The 20,813-nt window shown below is 47.5% G+C and overlaps 1 protein-coding gene across 2 annotated transcripts in view; it reads right to left on the bottom strand.

Moving 5' to 3' along the window:
- SLIT3 (slit guidance ligand 3) overlaps positions 1–20,813 on the bottom strand; it is a 525,043-nt gene that overhangs the window by 16,930 nt on the left and 487,300 nt on the right. For both annotated transcript variants that reach the window (XM_075442199.1, XM_075442200.1), the window contains exons 31-33: positions 15,982–16,119; positions 10,095–10,335; positions 7,564–7,694 (exon numbers count right to left, since the gene is read on the bottom strand). In XM_075442199.1, the coding sequence (XP_075298314.1) occupies positions 7,564–7,694; positions 10,095–10,335; positions 15,982–16,119 (510 nt within the window). The remainder of the gene's footprint in view (positions 1–7,563; positions 7,695–10,094; positions 10,336–15,981; positions 16,120–20,813) is intronic.

Genomic DNA, 20,813 nt, shown 5'->3' with positions numbered 1-20,813 from the left:
CGCCTGGCACGCGGTATAAACGGGATAGAAACCTACCACACATGGTACACATCCAAACTTTGTGTTAGTCATGATGTTTGCCAGAAATTTAGAGGCAGAAAAAATTAAACATACTAGCTTGCTATGTGTTGTTATAAGGCAAAAGCCTCACAGTTCAAGACATGAGCCAGTCATTAGCGTATAGGAAGTTTACAAAGTCATTTTGACCACAATTAGGTTTATTCTATCATTGTCTATTATGAGAATACTTCAACCTTGCTCTGACGCAATCAGTATTAACCAACTTTGACAATCTACTACCGGACTAACGACCCATGGTATAGCACGAAAATACCTTATAAAATGCATTTGCACACCTTTCTCCTAGTTACTCACTGGAACCAGAGCTCAGCACAAGAGCGTGTTCCCAGCGTACAGAAGCCAAACTGACTGCTCAGAAGGTGCACTGACATCAGCACTGATTTATGATGGCTCAGGAGCTGCCAGCACCATGCTCATGGTTTCACTGACGCTCTCACTAGGAGGAACAGTGAGGCCACGTTGCGGACAGACTAATGACTGAATCAGGTTTTCTGCTGGGGCGGGATAAATTGTTCTTATTTGATGATTACTTTTGGTTTGGCTGGGCAGTTTGAAGGCTTGAACCGAACTGGCTAAAACTCAAGCCAGCTACTGACTTTAACAAACAGGGGAAAGCCTTCATTTATAATGTGAGTTTCTGCATTTTCATCAGCAATTTTCTTTTGATAGAACTATACTATTTTTAGTTGTAGTCAAATCACGTAGAGAACAACTTTGGCTTCATCATTCATTTTTACATAAACCCAAGACTACTTTGAAGATGAAAACCAGTGAGTGCCTGCAAGGTGCTGAGCTACTTCTAGAGTTCAGCAAACTTCCAAGAGCAAACAGCTTCCTTCTTGATGCTCTTGAAAATGCTGAAAACTATTAACTGAATGGTTAACACTCTCCATTGCGAAGTGAAATGTCGTAACTGTGAAGGATTTGCTTTCCATCTGCAGGCGTAATCCTCTGAAGTGTCCAATACGGTCAAGAGAGAGAGGAGCTGCATGGGGCCAGCATGCTGTGAAGTCAGACTCTCACCAGAGACCCAGCTCAGAGTATTTTAACACGTGAGTTCATTTTGGGTGTCCCCCCCCAGCTTTTGTTTAGTTATGAACTATCCTGATTGCATCATCTCTCATTTCTTCTCAGGATGGATATTGGTGTCTCGCTGACTTCATTACATTTTTATAATTATTTTGTGCTGAAGGAAATCAGCATTATAATGTTATTGTGCTAAAGTTATATATGTACATGTGTGTAGTGCACTCCTCTGTTTTGCATAACTCGTCCGAAAAGGCTGCTGATCAGCAAAGCGACCAGCCGGGACGGACACAGCGTCTCCGCTCCAGCTTCCCTCCTGTCCCCTCAGCTGGGAGAGCTGCCGGGAGGTGCAGGTGGAGCCACGCAGAGCACAGGTACACAGCGACTGAAATAACGGGGTACAGACCAGCTCATGGGTGTCTGCTTTAGAAAACAGCATCAAATCAATTTGCTTAACAAAATACACAGACTGCTGACAATTTGTTTGTGTGTTGTCTGCGCATTAAAGCCAGCACGGTCTGCTGAAAAAGTGATTTGGGAGGAGGAGGACTGTCTTCTGTCACCTGCCTGAAGTTGATCTGGGTCTGCAGCAGTATTCTGACTTTTTTTAAAAAAACAGTGATAAAGGTGACGGTGTAGATGGACACATTCCTAATCCGAAGGACACAAATATCATCTCTGCTTTGCCTTCAAGTGGTCATAACACAAGTGAATTCAAAGAACGAGTTGAAACGGCATGAAACCCTGTGTGGCAGAGGAGCAGCCTCTGAGCGGGTCTGCAGCACAGTGTTTCTGGGTACTCAGATATTACGCTGAAGAGAACGAGCTGGGCAGAGGTGTGGAGAGAGAGGAGAAGTGAGAAACCTTCATTCTTGCAAGAGATACCAAAGAGATCTACAAAATAAAGAGATTAATTCAGCTTAACAAGATTTTGCCTGCTAGGTCCTCAGGCAGCCTGAAGGACATAAGTTTGCCCTGCTTAAGCTTCATCTCAGCAGAAGAAAGTTTCCAAATTTCATGAAAGCAAATATTTGATTCTGAACCTAACAATAAAAGTTAGATGATATTTTAAGGTCTTGGCCTTACATTTTCACTGTCTTGCTACACAAAAATCCAAGAAAGACTAGGGAAATGCAATGTTTGTAGTTTGGCAAGAACTCACACGCTTGTCTCTTTTGTCCCATTCAAATACACCAGAGCCCTTTCTAAAGGCAAAAAAGAACTCATCTGTCCTTTGCCTTGGCTCATGCAAGATGTATAAGTACATTGAAATTTTACAACTTTTACCGTGCAGGTCAGAGATTGATACTGGTTTCTTTCATCATATTTGATGCAAAATCCTTAAGGAGTACCTCAAAAAATAAGAGTATGTGATAGAGAGAATAAAATGAATTGCAAATGTACAGAATTGTTAAGAGCTCAGTGATGTCTCATAGAAATCTCTGAAAAACAGTCTATTTGGGGACCATCCTGAGGTATCAAACAGGACTCCCCCCAGAGACAGGCACGGCACAAGCTGCAGACTGTGAAGGTATGAGGAAGAGAAGGACCAGTCACACAGAAAGCTCTGCAAAGAGACTTTTGGCAAAACTGGGTTTGAGAAGCTCTAATAATGATCCTAAGACTAATTAGTGCTTTCACTCCTCCAGCACGTTCCTCCCTAGGAGGCAGTGAATTAATGGCGAAGCCTCCCAGGCGATTTGCAGATAAGCAATTGCAGCTAAAGAGAGGCGATTACACAAAAATCCCATCTCCCCTGCCTTCGGAAGGTGTGGAAGCTCTCCCATCACCCAAGCAACTGTTCAACCTCAGCACCCGAAGAGCTACGAAGTCTCTAAAATCTGAGTAGAAGACCAAAATCCTCGAGTGCCACCAAGCTGAGTTCAGGAGCGGCACGGCCAGGGACGTGGTGCTGGAGGTGCAGTGCCGGTGGCCGCAGGGCTGCTCCCCGGCTCCAGCCGCAGCGTGGGACACTGCGGGCAGGTTGCAGAGCCTGCCGGGGTAAGAGCCGTGGGCTGCTCCACAGCCTGGAGGAGAAGCGAGAGGGAACCACCCTCTCCAGAGACCCGCAGCACATTTCTGAAACACTTTTTCTACTTTTTGTGTATTTCTGTACTTTTTGTGCACGGAGAACCAGATCTGATTTGTCGTCCCACAGTCATCCCATATGAGACAGATACAGAAGAATTTAAGCTCCCTTATTTCAGGCCTTTAGCTTTAACCACAACAGCATCCATCTATGCTGTGTAAGAAGCAGCCAGACCATGAGAACTGCATGATATGATCTATAAGAAACATTTTTAATGATGTAGCATTTTTGAAAACAGATTATGCAAGAATACTTTTAAATGGAATTATAATGTAATTTGGGTGTAGGCTCTGCCTACATTGATCCGTATGTTTTCCTAACTGTCAGGAAGCCTGCATGAAAACATATGATTTTACACCAATGACGTCTGCATCTTGCTCTTTACCAGATATGTCATTCTGTATGCAACATGGCAATCTGGGAACTCTGGAGGGAACTACATCAGTAGTTTGTGTCAAATTTCTGTTTTCCATTTCTATTAGGAAGGATTAATTTAGCATCCAATCAATATGACTGTGTAGTAGCATAAAACCTATCAGAATAAAAAACCAGAGGGGAAGTCTCATCTCTGGTTCAAGGAACAGATGCAGAAAAAAAGACTGCATCAACCAGTATTGATGGCTAAATGCTGAAACTGCAGAACTGCACGCTCTTTGTTAATTCAAACTTCCAGCAACTGGAGCACAGTGGTAAATAAAAGCAGCGCATTCCTCGTCAGATGGTATCGTTAAATTAAGGTAGGGTATCTGGGTAAAAGGTTTTCTTTATTTCAAGAACTCGCTGTTGGCTCGGTACTAAGGACTGTCATGGCATGGAAGAGTAACTCTCACCAGTGCAGAAACAAGGAGGTCAATAAAGCACTCAGAATCAGATTTCTGTTCTCACTTGTGCATCTACAGAATAATTAAATAGAATAAAAGAAATAACAAGTAGGAATCCTACTTCAAAAATGGGTCTTCTATAAGATGTTTTCTATGACATCCAGGAAACCGTTATTCCACACCTTACAAGTCAGGAGTGCCAGTAACAGACCAGCCAGCTTTTCTTTTAAAAGGGCGAGGTTGATCATTGCGTATTCATGCATTAACTTGTATTTATTTCTAACTCGATGATAGATGGCAATGTATTTTAGGCAGACTTTTCCACTGGACATTTGCTGACCTTTATGTGACTAGAATGAAAGACAAATCCAATGTCAGCTTTAACCTTTCTATCTAAACGTACCATAGGAATGAATACCTGTAAAGCAAATCTGAACGTATAGCGCATTAATCTTGGGCTTTTCCAGGCTAGCTTTGTGCTTAAATTAGGGTACAGGAATGGGCCCACCCCAACAGCCAGAGAGAGCCTGCCTTCAGAGGGCCGATACAACGAGCTGCCGTCTCCCGGCACGGCTGCAGTCCGCGCTCATGCCACATCCCTGCCCTCAGTCTCCTGCAAGGGTTTCGCAGAAAGCACCGCGACAGTGAGCCAAGAGCACACGCACCACGCGCCCAGCACACACCCTCCCTCGCCCTGGCTGCGTGCGAAGGGGCTGGCGGAGAGCTGTGCAACCCAACACATCGCACACTTCAGCCTTCCAGCGCCCTTACACTGCCGAAAGCTGCCACCAAGGACGCCCGACGCGCTGCTGGCTGCCCAGCCTGTCTCACAACAGCTTTTATCTTATCCCTGCATGATACTACCCTCCTCAGCCCACTACTTTGCTCATTTTACTGTTCTTAAGTACTATTAATCTTATCATAGAGACTCTGATGAAGAATTACAGATAATGTGGCTTGCCAGTGACTTCCCACACCCCATCACGGGAAGCACCTGAAACAGCCAGCACAACATCTCGGTTCCAGCACAGGACCAGGTCAGTTACAGATCTCCTGCAGCTGTAGCTGGCGCAGTTCCCACCAGGCAGTATTTTAAGGGCTCCTCCTCTTTTGGCAGACTCTTCTGAGGAAAAGCAAGAGCCAAAGCACTGCTTGTCTCTTCCAAGAAGCGGACCTCTTTGGAGGACAGCAGTGCCTGATATTGCCTGGGAAAATAAATACATAAATCCAACAGTCTTTCAGCAGAGCTTCTCAAAGGCAAACAGTCCACTTTTGCTGAGACTGAGGTTTAAATGAGGCACCTAAACAAGACAGCAAGGAGTAGGCAATAGAGAAGGCAAACTGGTTTACCAGTGGCGAGGCTAAGATTTGAAAGTTTCAGGTTCTCCCGGTAATCTTATTTTTAACGAAAAATGAAAAACCATGGGATTTGCAGAAAGAGTTCCCCAAATTCCTATGGTTTAGGTAAAATTCATCACACTGAATCAGCTATTCATGTCATCAAAATGCAAGTTAGGAGACAACGCAATTAAAAGCACAGATAAACTCATGGGACCCAGTACCAGGTGAAAAAGGACTTTCATTTCCCCAGAGAAAGCCCCTAAAACATCCAGAAGGTATCAGCAACACAACTGAGAAATTATGGCCGATGCCTGAGTAGTGGTAACGATTGACCATTGTCCAAGCTACTAAAGGAAACGTGGGATTTTCCATTATTTGGTGTTTTCCTCTCAAAACTCAGTGCCAAGCTGGAAGTCACGTCTTAGCCAAACAGAGCTTATGCCTTAGCCAAAAGTCAAACAGGGTATACAGGGAGGTCAGACCAGATCCTCTCACGCCTTCTCCCCTTCATCCTGCGATTGTCAGGAGAGAAGCAGGTTTCCTCCCCCTTCCTCAGCCCTTAAGGAAAACAAGTCTTTTAATCTATTTAGAGGCCCTTTTTGACATTCTTTAGCTGCAGTTTTTCTCAATCAACCTAATCTTTTCCCATCAAGCTCCATGCTAATCCCATTTTGCTCCACTCCTTAAACAAATAAAAGATTAGAGTGACATTTCAGAAAGGGCATCGTATTAAGCAGCTCCTTTCCCATCTCAACAGATCACACAGCACAAGATGTAGTGAGCAGGCTGTTAATCTTATGGTAATGAGGTGTCAGTCTGAATGAGACCTCCTCCTTGATCAATAAGAAGGGCGCAGGAATAATGAGGACGCTGCCACTCACCATCGCTGGCAACTTTGCAAGCAGGCAGCCGATCCCGAAAGTGGTGCTGTGATGGTGGCAACAGCGCTTGTCACCACGCTGCTCAGCCCCTGACAACAGGGAGCAAGCATCCACACCCATCCGTCTAATCAGGGGCGTAAAACTGTTTAACAGCTTCAGCTTTGCTCTAACATGAAATCAATTAGCATTGCCAGGCACACATAGAGAAATTTTTCACACCTGGTGAAAATCACTAGCAAACGACTTTTTTCATTCCTACAGTGGACAAGTCATTGCCCTTCCTGGTGACATCCCCGGCGTTGGTATTATGCAATTTGCTTTCACACAGAAAGAATTTTGTTAAACAAGTCACCGTTCCCCTGAAAGAAAACTCTGCCCAGCTCCGGTGCTCCTGAAAGACTCAAGTTTTACCAAGTGCTGAGAAAACTTTCCAGAACAGCATAAGGCCCGTCCTGGCTCGCGATACTTGGTGGCATCCTTCTGCTTGCTCTCCTGGATGCTCTCCCTTCAGGAGCGAGGTGGGCTGGGAAGCCCGGGTCTCCTGGATACGCAGTGCCCCGGGAGGGCTCCGTGTGCTCACCGTCGTGGGTTTGCACCACACAAACCGGAGCAACGGGGCTTAAAAACAATCAGCAGAGAGGTAAGCGGGGAGGGCTGCCGACGGGACAGCGGAAGACGTGAGCAGCACATCCCTCCTCCCTAGGGAAACGCCTCTGTGCAGGGGCCTCACTTCTACATTTGCTTTTCTTTCTTGTGGCTAATGAATAAAAGCTGTGGGTTTGGTATCACCAAAAGTGTCTGAAGGTCAAATCGCCCTATGATTTACCTTTCTAATTTCTGCTTTTTCATGCTTTGTGTAGTTACTGCTGATATAGGTAAGAGTTCTTCTGAAAATTCACCCTGTGGAGGAATTCAGCCCTTCTCCTCCTATGTGACACAGTGTAATCCTGCAGTTGCACAGTCACTGTTCTGGCTTGGTACAGTAAATTTATGCTAAATATCAACGTCAAAGGAACTGATTATTCGGAACTATTTCAAAGGCAACATTCACCAGAAATGAAATCTTCACAGTAGATGAGAAAACACAACGTTTTTCTGCAATCACAGTAGGACACAGTATCACTGGTACTGCCACTAAATGCCAATTTTTAACCACACAGCCTCTAGCTAAGCATTTATTCTGATTTTGTTATCTAATTACATACATAAAAGAGATAGAGTGAAATAAAATAAAAGGTTGTTCGCTGATGCATGATTCTTAGAAAAATGCTACCTCTCAGTTTTTTTTGGAAATCCACTGTCTTGGTAAAGCTTAGCTATTTACCTGTATACTGTGGTAGGTGGAGAGTTCAGCGTGTCGTAGATGAGCCTCACGTGTCCTTGGTACAACTCCAGCGCCAAAGGGTCGTTGTCTCCTTTGTACAGTAAGATGCCATTGTCCTTGTCCGTTGCTACCTGTGAAACATAAATAACCAGGTAAGGTTGCTTGAGAATGATTAAAAAAGAAACAAACCTATATTAAAGATCATACATGCCATTCAAATATGATTTAATAAATCCTATATATCAGCAAAAATGAGAGCAGGAGCCATGAGACACCAACAGGTCTTGGTGACACCGAGTGGGCTCCTACACAAACCGTCAGCCTCCCACTAAGGGATGGCTCGCTTGATTCAAACGCGAGCTGCTCTGCGGGAGGTGAAAGCTGCTATTTATTTGATCCCTGTCGACAGACTTGCTGTATTTTTGGAGACACCTGAATTTATTTCTCAGCTACTACCCTGGCTTGAAGTGGAGCTTTAGAAAATCAACTCTGGCAGTAGAAGGAGGCCGTCACAATTACAAGCAAACCAATGTCAGCAGGCGCTGCTCTGCTCGCAGACTGTCTGTGGGCACAAAGAAGGAAAGCGGGGCTGTCCCCACATCTAGCGCAACCGTGAGTTCTTCACTCAGTCTCAGTTATCAGCAAGTCATGCTGAGTTCTCGTGGGACATCTAGAGAGTCGGGAACTAGAAAGCAGCCCTCGTCCTTCTAGCCTTGATGTACATCCAGGGGACAAAAACATCTTGAAGACTGAATCACAAAGCAAGGACTCCTCTTTCTCAGTCTCCAGCTCTCAAATACTGCTATAGTACAGAAGGAAAAAAAAAATAGAAGAGACAAAGTGGGATTTTTGGATACAACCTGCCTGCTGTTTTCACAGTATGTATTTCTTGAGATTTCTTGCTTGTTTTTTATAATGGTTGTTAAATACCAAAATGAAAAGTAAATTTGAAAATCTGTTTGCATTTATATGTATATTTAAATACTATCCTTTTGCCCTTTAAAGATTCTTTTTTCTTCCTCGAGCACTTTTTAAGAAGATTTCTTCTACCTGTTCTTAATAATCAATGTTGTATTCTAATTTCAACTCACTAGTGATTAATTACTGGATGCAAGAATAATATTCAGCCTGGGAAACAAGAAGTGAGAAGGTCATCTGCGTGTGCTTTCTGTAATAATCAGTTTTATTGTTCAAGCTATGGCTGCTGTAACGTGCTTTGTACACTTAAGAAGACATTGACCAGATTTTCAGCTTTAAAGTTGACCTGTAGTGTTTTGAGCCTTTGGGGAGCGATATTTTAGAGTACCCACATTTTAGAATCTCTTTTGTGATGTTAAATAAACCAGAATTCTGAAGAAAAACTGGATTTTCCAATATAGGTGAATTGTCATTTTCATATGAACTGCATACTCAAAGTGTTGAAGAAAAAATAAATATTACAGAATAATTACAAAATTTTCTCATTAGAATAATCTTTGCAGGAACCACCCTTTAAAAATCTATTCCTAATGTGGAAATTCAGTCCTTTCCCCATGTTTTGATATTAGTATTTTAATTATAACCAAACTACATCACGTAAGTCTAGATTATGATTTCCAACTGTGGAATACACTCTGTACAAATTGAGAAAATAAAGGCAATAAAATAAACACGCAGGGCTGATTTTTCTTTCACATCTTTTGAAATGTAAGGCTTCGCTCGCATGATGAATCTAGCGATGAATCTATATCTACCCAATAGTCCGGACTAACACCCTGTGGCCTAAGAAAGAGATGTGCCATGTCATACGTGTACTCCACACAGCTCTCTATTAGAAAACGCATAAAGCTAGAAATTATTCCCTCAGTTACTTCGGGATATTAGGGAAAAAAGAGATCCATTTAATGCTTACTAGATTGCAAATGCAAACAACTCCCAAATCACTTAAATATCACCTTAGTATCCAAAATACCTCTGACCCGCAACCCCAAAGATGACAGCAGTGGCACAGCACCTTGGATATCTATTCTCATTGCCTTCTGAACCTCAGACCTCAAACCAAATTCAGGTGTAACAACGGGACTGTGACAAAATCCCAGGCCTTTTATCTACTGAGTGTGCACAGTAAGAGTAACAAAAATATGGTCTGGAAGGGCCATTTAGAGCAACCGCTTTTAATAAGTTAAGCCCTAATTTCTACAGGATGAACCACAACGCTGTGGAACCGTAAGGAGACGGGGAGGTTTGCTGAATCATCTCTGGTCACAGTGCCAGTCTGGGAATAAGAGAGTGGTGGGATTCTGGAGGCAGGATGCGTGTCCACAAAGCTACAGTGGTGTCCACAAAGTGTACACTAAGGTACAGTGGTGCCTTAGTTGCTCCTTAACGTTTTAGTGAATTCAGAGCAGACAACAGGCTGACAAGTTGATTCTGACTTTGTCAGCACCTTGGCCAATAGCCCCCATTCATTCGGAATAAAAAAATACATAAATGTATACGGATTATTGCTTAGAAGAGCACTGGGCTGGCAAGTGGTGTTCTGCGTGACGTACCTGGAGGGAGATGTTTGCCTGAGGGCGAATTTTGGCTGATGGCAGCTCCACGTAGGAATCCTTCCCAACAAAGTTGACCGTGATGAGCTTCTCGCACTTCTGCCCAGCAAAGCCAGCGAGGCAGCGGCAGACGGGCTCATGGTGGACGACGATGCACTGGGCCCCGTTCTGGCACTCGTAGTTGTCACACGGGCTCGTCTGGAGCAGCACCATCGGCGGAGGCGTTTCACAGAAAAGTCCACTGTGGTAGGCAAAGGAAAGAAAAAGTGGCCTTGATTATCACCATTTTTCTACGGAAGGAAACATTTTCAGATGCCGCCATTTTGCTGCTGTAGTACAGCGACTCCGAGATTCAGCTGCCGGGGGCCTGCGTTACTGTGGGAGAGCTCCGCAGCACAGCAACTCCCGTGCTGGGTCTGAGCGAGCCAGTTCAAACACTTCCAGCAATTCCTGCTGCACCTTGCACCGGTTCTGTAGCTCTGGCAGGTACAGCAGTCTGTCTGAAACAGCTTCCGTCCCACGCTGAGCTGTGCAGAGGTGCCCAGCAAAAACTGGGAGCCATTGAAGCCCAAACCTGAGATTTCCCTGCCCTAGGCTTTGTGATTTGCATCTGCCTCTGCTGTTGGCAGTGGTAAGAACGGTGAAAATCCTCTATTTTTAGTGTTTTTTACAGCTTCCTCCCTTGCTTCACCTGACAGGTTGACCATGAGCCAGCAGCGTGCCCTGGCTGCCAAGAAGGCCGATGGGATCCTGGGGTGCATCACGAGGAGCATGGCCAGCAGGGCGAGGGAGGTAATGTAAATGAGAAATCTCTGCCCAGGACAGCTGCTGGGCCTGTGCGAGCAGTGGGACGGGGCCAGGCTCTCTGGCTGCCCACGGCAAGTCGCTCCACCCGTACCCCGAACTTCCCATTGCACCCAGTGTCCAAACCCAGCAAACGCATCTGTACTGACGAGAGAACACAAACTCTTTGCCCGGAGCCCTGTGACTGCTTGAAGATGTGTGGACAGTAAAATGAGGACAAACCGGCGGGCGGTGGGCAGGGAGCGCGCGCCGGGCTGTGCCGCGGGGAACGCCGTGGGCTCAGCTCCTGCACCGGCTCGCTGTGTCGCACAGCGTTCCTCGGCACGGGGCCGGGGGGCTTTCCAGGAGAGCACTGCGGCAGACCCACTCATGCAGTGAGTAACCCGTCAGCCCAGTCCCGGAACAGTGAAATCCCATTTGTCCCACTAGGAATTTCCTGCCATTTCGGGAGTACTCTGTGGAGTAATAGCACTCTTAGAAAAGCAAAGCAAAAAAAAATGCCCAAAACCTCACTCCTCTCCAGTAAAGCAGGTGAGACTTGGAAGCTCAGTGACTTTCTAGGCAACCTTCCTAGCTATGATTAGAATAGGAAACCAAGCCATTACCCTGCAGTAAATAGTGCTGGTAGAAGATTGCAAGAACAGCAAATAAACCAGCCACAACACACTCAAGACCAATCTTGCTTAGCCTCAGAGACCAGAACTTGCTGCCTCCGTACCAGAAGGTAATGGAGACGGCTGCTTTCCTGCTTACGTTTTCTCTGTGAAATTTTGCACGGAGTCCACGGCTCTGTCTTTAGCGCTGTGTGGAACGAGAGCCCAAAGCTGGCCCTTCGCTGTGTCTGCTCTCCCCTGCCCAGCTGAGGAGGGGAGCGATGGAGCGGCTTTGGGGGGCACCCGCCATCCAGCCAGGGTCAGTCCACCACAACGGGAGATGGTTGTCTTTGCTCTGTCTGCATGTTTCTTAAGTTTGTTCTTGGGAACGCTTCTTTGTGAGCACACCTGAACTATGGATCAGTTACAGACTGAGAGACTTTCCCTTCCTGAGCGAGACCCTTTGCTGCAGCTTCTTGGCCAGCCCTCACAGACCACCCCGTTCCTGGAGGGCAGGCACAGCACCCCAAGCAAGAGACGGCTTGGATTCCCCTTTCCAAGAAGACAAGGGCACATTAAAAAAACAGCGACAACCCCATGGGAAGATGGATACGCAGAAAGCAACTCTCGCCAGCCGAAGGCAGTCACGGGAGCTGCTGCCTGTCGGCACAGCAGTCAGACCCCGCCAGCGCTGACGACCTGAGGACACCGAAGAACCCCGTTGCGTCCCGGTTGCTGCCCAGGCACCGCACTTTCAAAGCCTGCTTCCGCTAAGGGTGGGATGTCTCTCTCCAGCGCAGGGCCTTGGGGCTGGCTGGCGAACGCGCCAGGAGAGCCAGCAGTGGGATCACAGCAGGGCAGCTGCCACCCCGTGCCTGGCGTCAGGTGTAACTGCTTGCCAGAGGTGACGGGCAGAAGGGAGGGAGCACTGCTGGCCCTGCCCTTCAGCTCTGCTCTTCCTAACGCCAGTCATTGTGTTTTGTCTGTGAGCAACAAGTAGAAAGCAGAAGGAAAGTCAGCGCATATAAATCCAATTTCATGGAAGTTAAAAATAATAACAATAAAAAATCCAGGCGACCCGCAACAGCATGCACTAACAGAAAGCAAATGTTGGAAGAAGCCAGCGTGTCTGTGCTTGTCGCTGCTCCGAAAGATTCCCCGAGCTCCCAGCACGGCTCCCGCACAACCCTTCCCTGCTGTGAGACCCTTTCAGTGGGTGGCTTTCCAAGTGCAGCTGTCCTGCTACTGCCATCTAGAAGTTACGTTAGCAGCAGTATCTGTCAAGGCCTTTTCGTTTTTATTCTAAAATATTTTTAAAAATCTATTTTTAGAAATCATTAATACTATTTATTTCCCCAGCAGTGGAACGTGGAGCACAGCCTGACTTGCATAGCTTGGCCAAGTCCCTTCTGCTTGGTACGATCTCATTTATTTAAATAATCACTGCTGAGTTCCTTGCAGCAAACTGTCCCAGGGGGAACTCTGCAGCATCTCCATGGTGGAGGAACAGTGCTTGCTATCAAGCTCGGCAGTCTGCATGCGTGCCTCGCCACCGTAGCAGCATTCATCAGGCCAATGCTACTGCGAGGGTGACTGCTAGCGGGAAGGGTTGGTAAGATGGGTTTTATCCCACGGGGTTCACAGAATCACAGAATGTTCACAGCATGGTTGGGGTTGGCAGGGACCTCTGTGGGTCACTCAGTCCAACCCCCTGCCGAAGCAGGGTCACCCAGAGCAGGCTGCAGAGGGCCTTGTCCAGGTGGGTCTGGAGTATCTCCAGAGAAGGAGACTCCACAGCCTCCCTGGGCAGCCTGGGCCAGGGCTCCGTCACCCTCAGAGGGAAGAAGTTCTTCCTTGTGTTCAGCTGGAGCTTCCTCTGCTTCAGTTTGTGCCCATTGCCCCTTGTCCTGTCGCTGGGCACCACTGAAAAGAGTGCATTCACAAATGCTCAAAAAAAGTTTTAACCTACAAGGGGCAAGCAAAGGTTATTTTTGGAAGAAAACACTGAAAACTTGTCCGGAAGAAAGTGTATTGTGTAACTGCAGCAGGCCACTGAGCGGTAAGGAAAGGTGCTGTGTGGAGCACAGCTCCACGGGAGCAGCGAGTAGGAGACGCTACGATGGGAGAACAGATGTGTGCCTGTTGGTACTTCCTGGGGCTGTCATCAGAGACGCGTCGTTGTGTATACGAGGCCCTGCGTCGTTAAGAACTACCAGGGTGCCATTGTTCAACCCTGCAAGGATGTGAGTTTGAACATCCTCATTAATGTGTGACTCCAAGTGGCTTTGACGTAGAGCATAGTGACAACCATAACATTGTTACGGGTCTGTGCATTTATTACAGCAGCATGAGCTCCAGATAGCTGGGGGGGGTCACTCTGCAAACTCACCGCTGGGAAATGATTCTTGATATTTAGCCAAAAAAAGCTTTATTAATCGTCATCTCGGGTCTCCTAGTTACCTCTGTCAGACCACCCCTCGTGCTCTCTCCTTTTCATCAACACTTGCAGCCTTCAGATACTTGCAAAGTTATCTTCTTGCTGCACAGCCCTGCGAACTGCTGAGTCTATAAACCTGAACACCAGAAGGCTGAACGCTGTCAGTCACCATCTTTGCAATTGCAATCTTCAGAGGGGAAAAAAAACCAACCCAGAACCCCCCTTCAGAGCAGCAGGCCTTGAAACTACAAATGGCTGGAGTCAGGGAAAGAATAACGAGCGGATCATACTTTGTCAGCAGAATCAGAATCCTGAAATCAAACAAGATCCAGGACTATTCTGCGTGGAGAACACAAGCGGCTTCAGCTTGCTCTCCACCTCGGCAGAGGGAGCCTCTCAGTGCTCATTGGGATGTTTTTCCCCTAAAAGACCCTTGCTCCTTTGCATCTTGCATGGGAAATTCAGGGAAGTGGCATGGACTAGGCCAAAAAAACAGAAAGCAAGCAGGAGCCGTCAAGTTAATCCTGGCTCTGCTGTGGACAGGCAGCGGGATTACTTTGCTTGCCCAAGCCTACCTTGGGCTACAAAGTGCTGTCTAAGCTAGTGACAGAGTTTTGGAGCTTTGTGTAGAAAGATGTTTCCTCTTCTTGGAGGACTTTTAGCGGAATTGAGCCCCCTCATTGGAGTGAGGGAGCAGACTGGGATGTCCCAGGTTCTGTTCTTGAAGTCCCTGGTGTAAGATCAGCCAACCTGGGGCACTGCCTGAACTGCCAGGAGGGGACTCAGACCGGTCCCCCACCTACCCGCTCCGCTCAACTGTGTCACAACTCAAAACGTCGCTGCCAAACACCGTGACCCTGCCTTCCCAGGAAAAACCCTCACATTCGTCACTGCCTAGTACTTAGACAAGCCTTAGGAATCACGGGACCTGCAGCAGAAGTCTCCCAGTCACCACCGCCTGATGAGGGGCTCGAGTCACCCTTGGCTCCAGATATGGCCGGGCGATCCCATTTCTCAGCTCTACCGATTAGATCACATCGAGCACTGACAGTCCCACTGTGGGACAGCCACTTGTGATCCTTGCCAGTCACCTATTTGCAGGATCCCTAAGGCCATCAAAGGGATTAGAGCAGAGAACAAAACACGGAGAAAAGGGTAGGAATTTGAAATTCAGAGGGTATCTGATATCCTGTAAATAACAAGCCTGATTCTGTGAAACCACGGGCTGACAGCATGTGATACATCAATGCCTATTTGGGGAAGTCTGTCTGCTTTGCAATAAAAATGTGTGCTGGGAAGGAAAAAAATCCGAAAACCAGGGAGGATGAGAGCAAGAAGAATGAAAACAGTTGCAGATACAAAGCAGAGAAAATGATTTAGAAGTGTTCATGCAATTTCTGCTTTGTCAAGACTGATCTCTTCAGGTACTCCTTCTTTGTCTCATGTGTGTATTTCAAAGACAGAAAAGGTTTGGCTGGAAGGAAGCCAGGATCCAGCCTCAGGCAATGATTAGTGAATCCATTTAGAGGAGCGCACTTATCTTTGACAGACAGAGAGATTTCCAGGAGTCAGATATATTGGCAGCTGTCAGGATCAGAGGCTGAAAATTACAGCCCAAATCGTACCGAGCCCATCCACCGACAGGCACAGAGACACTGGCACAAAATCCCCAGACCGATCCTTGCTTGCAGCCAGGTCTGAGGGTTCATCTGCATGATGTTATTACCCTTCGCTCGCTCTTGTGCGTGCAGAGTTGATCTCCACATAATTCGTGTTTTACCAGGAGAGGCTGGGGCAGGCAAACTAGCACAGCTCTGCTCGAAAGGCAAACTGCTGTTTTCAAAGCCAGAATCGTCAGCCCCCTGCGTTCAGTTAACTCGTTAAGACCTACTTCAGTTGCAAGATTTGAAGTGCTGAGACATCCATTCAGGTAGGAATGATGGATCGATACCGTATCTAGAGGCTGATTAGCTCTGAGGATGAAAGCAATTAAAGCAAGTGCCCCAGCACTCTGTACAGAAGACAGCCTGGGGAGGAGCTGGCTCTCACGTACCTGAAACCCTGAGGACAGACGCAGGTGTAACCGTTGACTGCATCTACGCAGACAGCTCCATGGCGACATTTATGGCCCACACAGTCATCATCATCTATTTCACACTGTTTTCCGCTGTAACCCGGCAAGCACTCGCATCTGAAACGCAAGAAGATCGCTGTTAATAGCTTGTTTCAACATTCGCAACGATAGCACAGCACCCATCTGATTTGAGATGGAAAGGTGTTAGCAATTATTCCTGGAAACACCAAGCACAGTTCCTGCCATCAGCAGTGCTCAAGTCCCTCCTGTCTGTCTGCAGCGGAGGAGCTGCAATCTGCTGAGATTCAAGCCGAGCAGAGCAGCACCACACCGCTGCTTTGCCTCAGCCAAGGCCGTGCGGAAGGGTGATCACGTAGTGGACTCGCAGTTATGCTACAGATGACAACGCCTTCCCTAACCTTACGGGCTCCAAGGGCAGTATTCTGCCAGGGCAGTTGCTCTGATGTCTCAGACTGCGATGCTGCCAGTGTCTGCGCGCTGCGGAGTGTCTGAGCCTGGCCCTGCGCAGCACAGAGCTCAGCAAGGTTCCACCTTCCAAATGGAAGCAAGCGGCAAGCAAGCCGTAAACCTCAGCGAGCTTCAAGAAAAAGACCATCGGTTTTGAGACCGCCACCTGTTCGCCATTCGTCTGCAGGCACCGCAAACGCCGCTGCAGGCACGGAAAGATGTCTGTGAAGCCTGTCCTTCCCTGCGGTGACACTGGGGCGAGGGGTTATCTGCTGCCGTGGGGTGACGCCGTTCGTGGGCTGCACCCAAACCTGCAGGCAGCAGCTTGTCATTTGATTTTACACAACTCTCCAGTTCGTTGCACGAAGCCTGCGTCAGCATTTCTGTTATAAGCCTTGCAGAACTTTATAACCTGACAGCAGAAAATGCATCCCCACGTCTCCGACTTGGAACGGATCTTTTGGGATTGCTGAACAGCCCCTTTCCGAATCTACAGCGTAGACAATGTTCAGTCATGAACACGCTTTAGTCCATAAAACATGTTTTACTCCTCCCAGCTGGATGTTACTGCACATCTGGAAAACAAAAGGCGTATCGCTTCAACCAAAACAGAGGAAGAGCTACAGCTAACCTCAGCGATAAAAAAGAGGTCTGTGCTCTGGCTGGAGCCCCTTCTTTGGACCCAGCGTGCTTGCCACTGAGAGCTGGAAGAGAAGATGCATTCTAAAGCTGAGGGAGGTGGCATCAGGAGAGAAACTACTGCTCCGCCAACAAATTCTGCTGGCCTCCTCCTCCTCCTCCCTGCCAGCAGCCTGGTAGGGCAAGCGCAGGAGGAGGTTCCTCATGGAAAACCTCTTCGGAGGAACTGGACACACGGAGCTGATGAGGAAAGCTATTCCTGCTTCCCAGGCGGCAGTCCTTGTGCTGAATCTGGTTCCGAGTGTCCGTGTGTTTTGGCTCCTGGCTGCTCTCCATCTCACCAGGGCACGGCAGCGAGCTGGGGGAAACCTGCCAGCATGCAGCAGCAGGTCCTCTGCGAGCTGATGACCAGTGGATGGCTGCCACAGCATCAGGGCTTCAGCAACCACCTCCTCCAGTACCAAGAAGAACGTGACCTTCGGTCTCCATTCCAAAACATGGCTTGTGGCTGGCGAAACCAGGAGGAAACAGGGCAAAGCCTGTTAACCGGCGGGCTGCAGGATGGGTAGCGTTATGGAGATGCGCGTACTCTCTCCATCCTCCCGGTGAGAGGCCCCCATCACGACCCTCTGCAGCCACGGGACGGTCGATGTTCCAGCTCTGCACACCTGAATTGCTGTGGTACACCTTGGTGGCTCAGGGATTGCCGAGATTAACAGAATGGAGATGACAAAACAGAGCAAAAAGCAAAAGGTGTTCCTTCCCCGATCCACGAGAAACATATTTTGGCAACATTTTAGTCACACCTGCAGGCAAATAATGTCAATCAAATGACTTTGTGGGGGGAACTGGCAACATTTAATCCTGTTGCTTTTTATTGATCCCTGCAGTCCTAATATAAAGTGAGGTAATAATGAACGATGTACGATTCCTTATTCAGGGCTGCCATGCATCAATTTTATGATGTGTATTGGCTATCTCAATAATGACAGAACCACCACTTTTCTCTGCAGGGCTGCATTAAATCAGCATTTTAAGCTGTCAGGTAATAATTCCAAGCTTTAGAATAATAAAGTATATTTATACCATGCTCCAACATCAATACAGTGAATGGAAAAACATGCTCCTTTCCTGAAGTTCTTTTTTGAGAAGTCATTTCATTGTGTTAAATGGTATTTTTTTTGTTGATTTTTGTTTTGTTTTGTTTTCTGGCATACAGAGAGCTGCTCTTCTTCTGCAGTAACAGCACAATAAAGATGTGGAGGATGGAAGTGAGGAAAGCCACCTGCAATTTTAGCTTAGAAAGCAAAGAGCTCTGTGCAGCCAAGCACACGCTGAAATAGTCCAGTTTGCTTCCAGGCTTGGCTTTCCCTTTAGAAACATGGAATTCCTTTTGGGTCAGTCATCTCTGAGCTCTTAGCGTGTCGCATCCAGGCTGACGCTACCAAAGAATGCATGCCAGGAGTGCAGCAGGTGAGAAACTGCCACACGAGCGCCTCACCCAGCCTCCTCCGAGAAACCCAAGGTCTCCCCGGCCAGGGAGCGATGGCACCTCAGCTCCATCCCTGTCCCATGTAGTGCCAGCAAGTGTCTGAGTATCAGTAAAAGTATGGTGAAGTGAAGGAGGAGGCAAAGAGACTTTCCTATGCAGATCCTGGTAAGAGAGTAATTTACGTGATTAGATCAGTTATCTCATTTCCCAGTAACCATCTGACAGCAGTACAGTTGAAATCTTGTTTTCTGGTACAGCCTTGTAGTGATGGCAACATTCCCAGTATCAGAGAGAGCCTAAAAACATGTCTAGTGGTATTTAAAACGTTGGCCTATCCGAAGGGATTTGCATCTGCGTGCACTCAATGTCTATTGTATTAAAGCCATGAATCACGGCTTCTATTGCAGGGCCAGAATGGAATTTCCCTCCCCATATCAATAAATAACTTGGCTTCCTATTTTTTTTTTCCCATCTTTGTCATCTTTTCCTCCTTCTGCGGAGCTGCAGACTGACTCGAGCTGAAGCAGGACGGACAGACTGACCGGTGTCCTTGCTGCTGTGAGACCCTTCGCGGGCGCGTCCTACTCACATGCCCGGGGCACAAACCTGGCAGGCGGACGGTCAGCTCAGGAACGAGCCTGGATCCTCCCACTAATACTCCCCGCCTCTGTAAGCAGGGCAGAGGACGGGTGCCTGCGCCCGACTCGTTCTGCGTGCGGTGTTACACTGCACCGTTACGTGCTCAAAGCACGGAGCATGGCCGGCGGGGAGATCACACCGCTCGAGGGGTCGGCAGCAGCGCAGGAACGCAGGTGCTTGTTTTCAGCAAGACTCCGCAGCAACCACACATCACTGCGCAAGCTGCTGGGGGCTCTCAGCCCATTTCTGAATGCCTTGGTGCGACTGAAGTATGAAAGAAAATCCTGTACTTGGACAAATCTACGTTCAGGGCTGGGCAGGCTGCTTCACCTCGCAAGTCTGGCCTGCTAGAAAGCAAAATGGCACAGAAAAAGTACAGAAATTTTGGAGTGATGTATAGCATTCTGTGAATAGTGGGAAGAAAAATGCAACAAACTAGTAGAAAATACTTACAAGTAGTTATTTAAGCTCCCCTCAAGGGTTAATAGCCCCACTGTGAAGAACATTTTTCTAGCAAGCAAGCAAGGAAAAGTGTCTTGTTTACTCCAATGATTTGGGTGGTACGTACGAAAATGCTTGCAGCAAAGGTAAAACCATTCAGGACCACAGCTGTCTCAATCCCTGCATACATCTAGCAACATAAGGTAATTTGAGTTACAAGCCTTTGCCTTCTAACACGATGTAGCTACTGGATTAGCTGAATGATGGATTAACTGGGAATGAAAGCTGGAAAAAGCATCAGGGACGATTTATGTACCAGTAACACACCTCCTTATCCAGTCCCTGTGCACCGTTTCAGGAACTGTCCTAATCGTTTAACGGTTTCATCTTCCTCAAGAGTTGGAAACATTTCTGTCTGGAGGTTTTTCACCCAAAAGAAAGGCTTGAGTTGCACAGACTGACTGTCTAGCACAGATTCAGCTGCCCTCTAGGACAGCCAGCATCTCTAAAATTTCTTTGAACTGTTCTGAAATGTTCTGTGTATTCATTTACGCTATTCTGACCTGACAGCTGCTTCACAGGACACAATCTGGCACCAACGGTAAGCAACCAGGAAGACCAAGGAGTGCTATCGTCTCTCCCCTGCGACGTGCTGGGCAAGGGTGTCCCTTGTCAAAGCCCCAGCCCTCCCTCCCCAGAGGGCATCGGTGAGCCCCCAGGATTGCATCGCGGCTGTGAAAACAGCATGCAGCTCGCTCTGCACTGAACTCTCTTGAATTTGTCCTCCTTGCTTACGTCTTTGATTCAAAGATCTTTTCTTGACAGGCTTTCCACAGAGCCCGACTCCTCAATTGACTGTCTCTATTTGCTGAATTGCTCTGGAATTCCCTGTTCAGACAAGTGATGAACGCTGCTTCTGTGCACCTCTCCAAACACGCCAACCCTCAAATCTCCAGATGTTTTACTGCCGTTTAAAACATGAGGCTTTGCTTTGTCCCCGTGAAACAGTCAGCGTCGCTCCCAACACGCAAATGCAGACACAGGAGACCCCACAAACTCTAACGTGAGCCTCGTCTCTGCAGCCAACGCAAGAAGGTGGCTCCTGAGCGAGAGCTGCCCAGCTCAGCTGCTT

Source organism: Opisthocomus hoazin, chromosome 23, assembly GCF_030867145.1.
Source record: "Opisthocomus hoazin isolate bOpiHoa1 chromosome 23, bOpiHoa1.hap1, whole genome shotgun sequence".
NCBI classification, from domain to species: Eukaryota; Metazoa; Chordata; class Aves; order Opisthocomiformes; family Opisthocomidae; genus Opisthocomus; species Opisthocomus hoazin.
The sequence above is the reverse complement of the archived record's forward strand: the minus strand, read 5'-3'. Positions and strand labels throughout refer to the sequence as shown.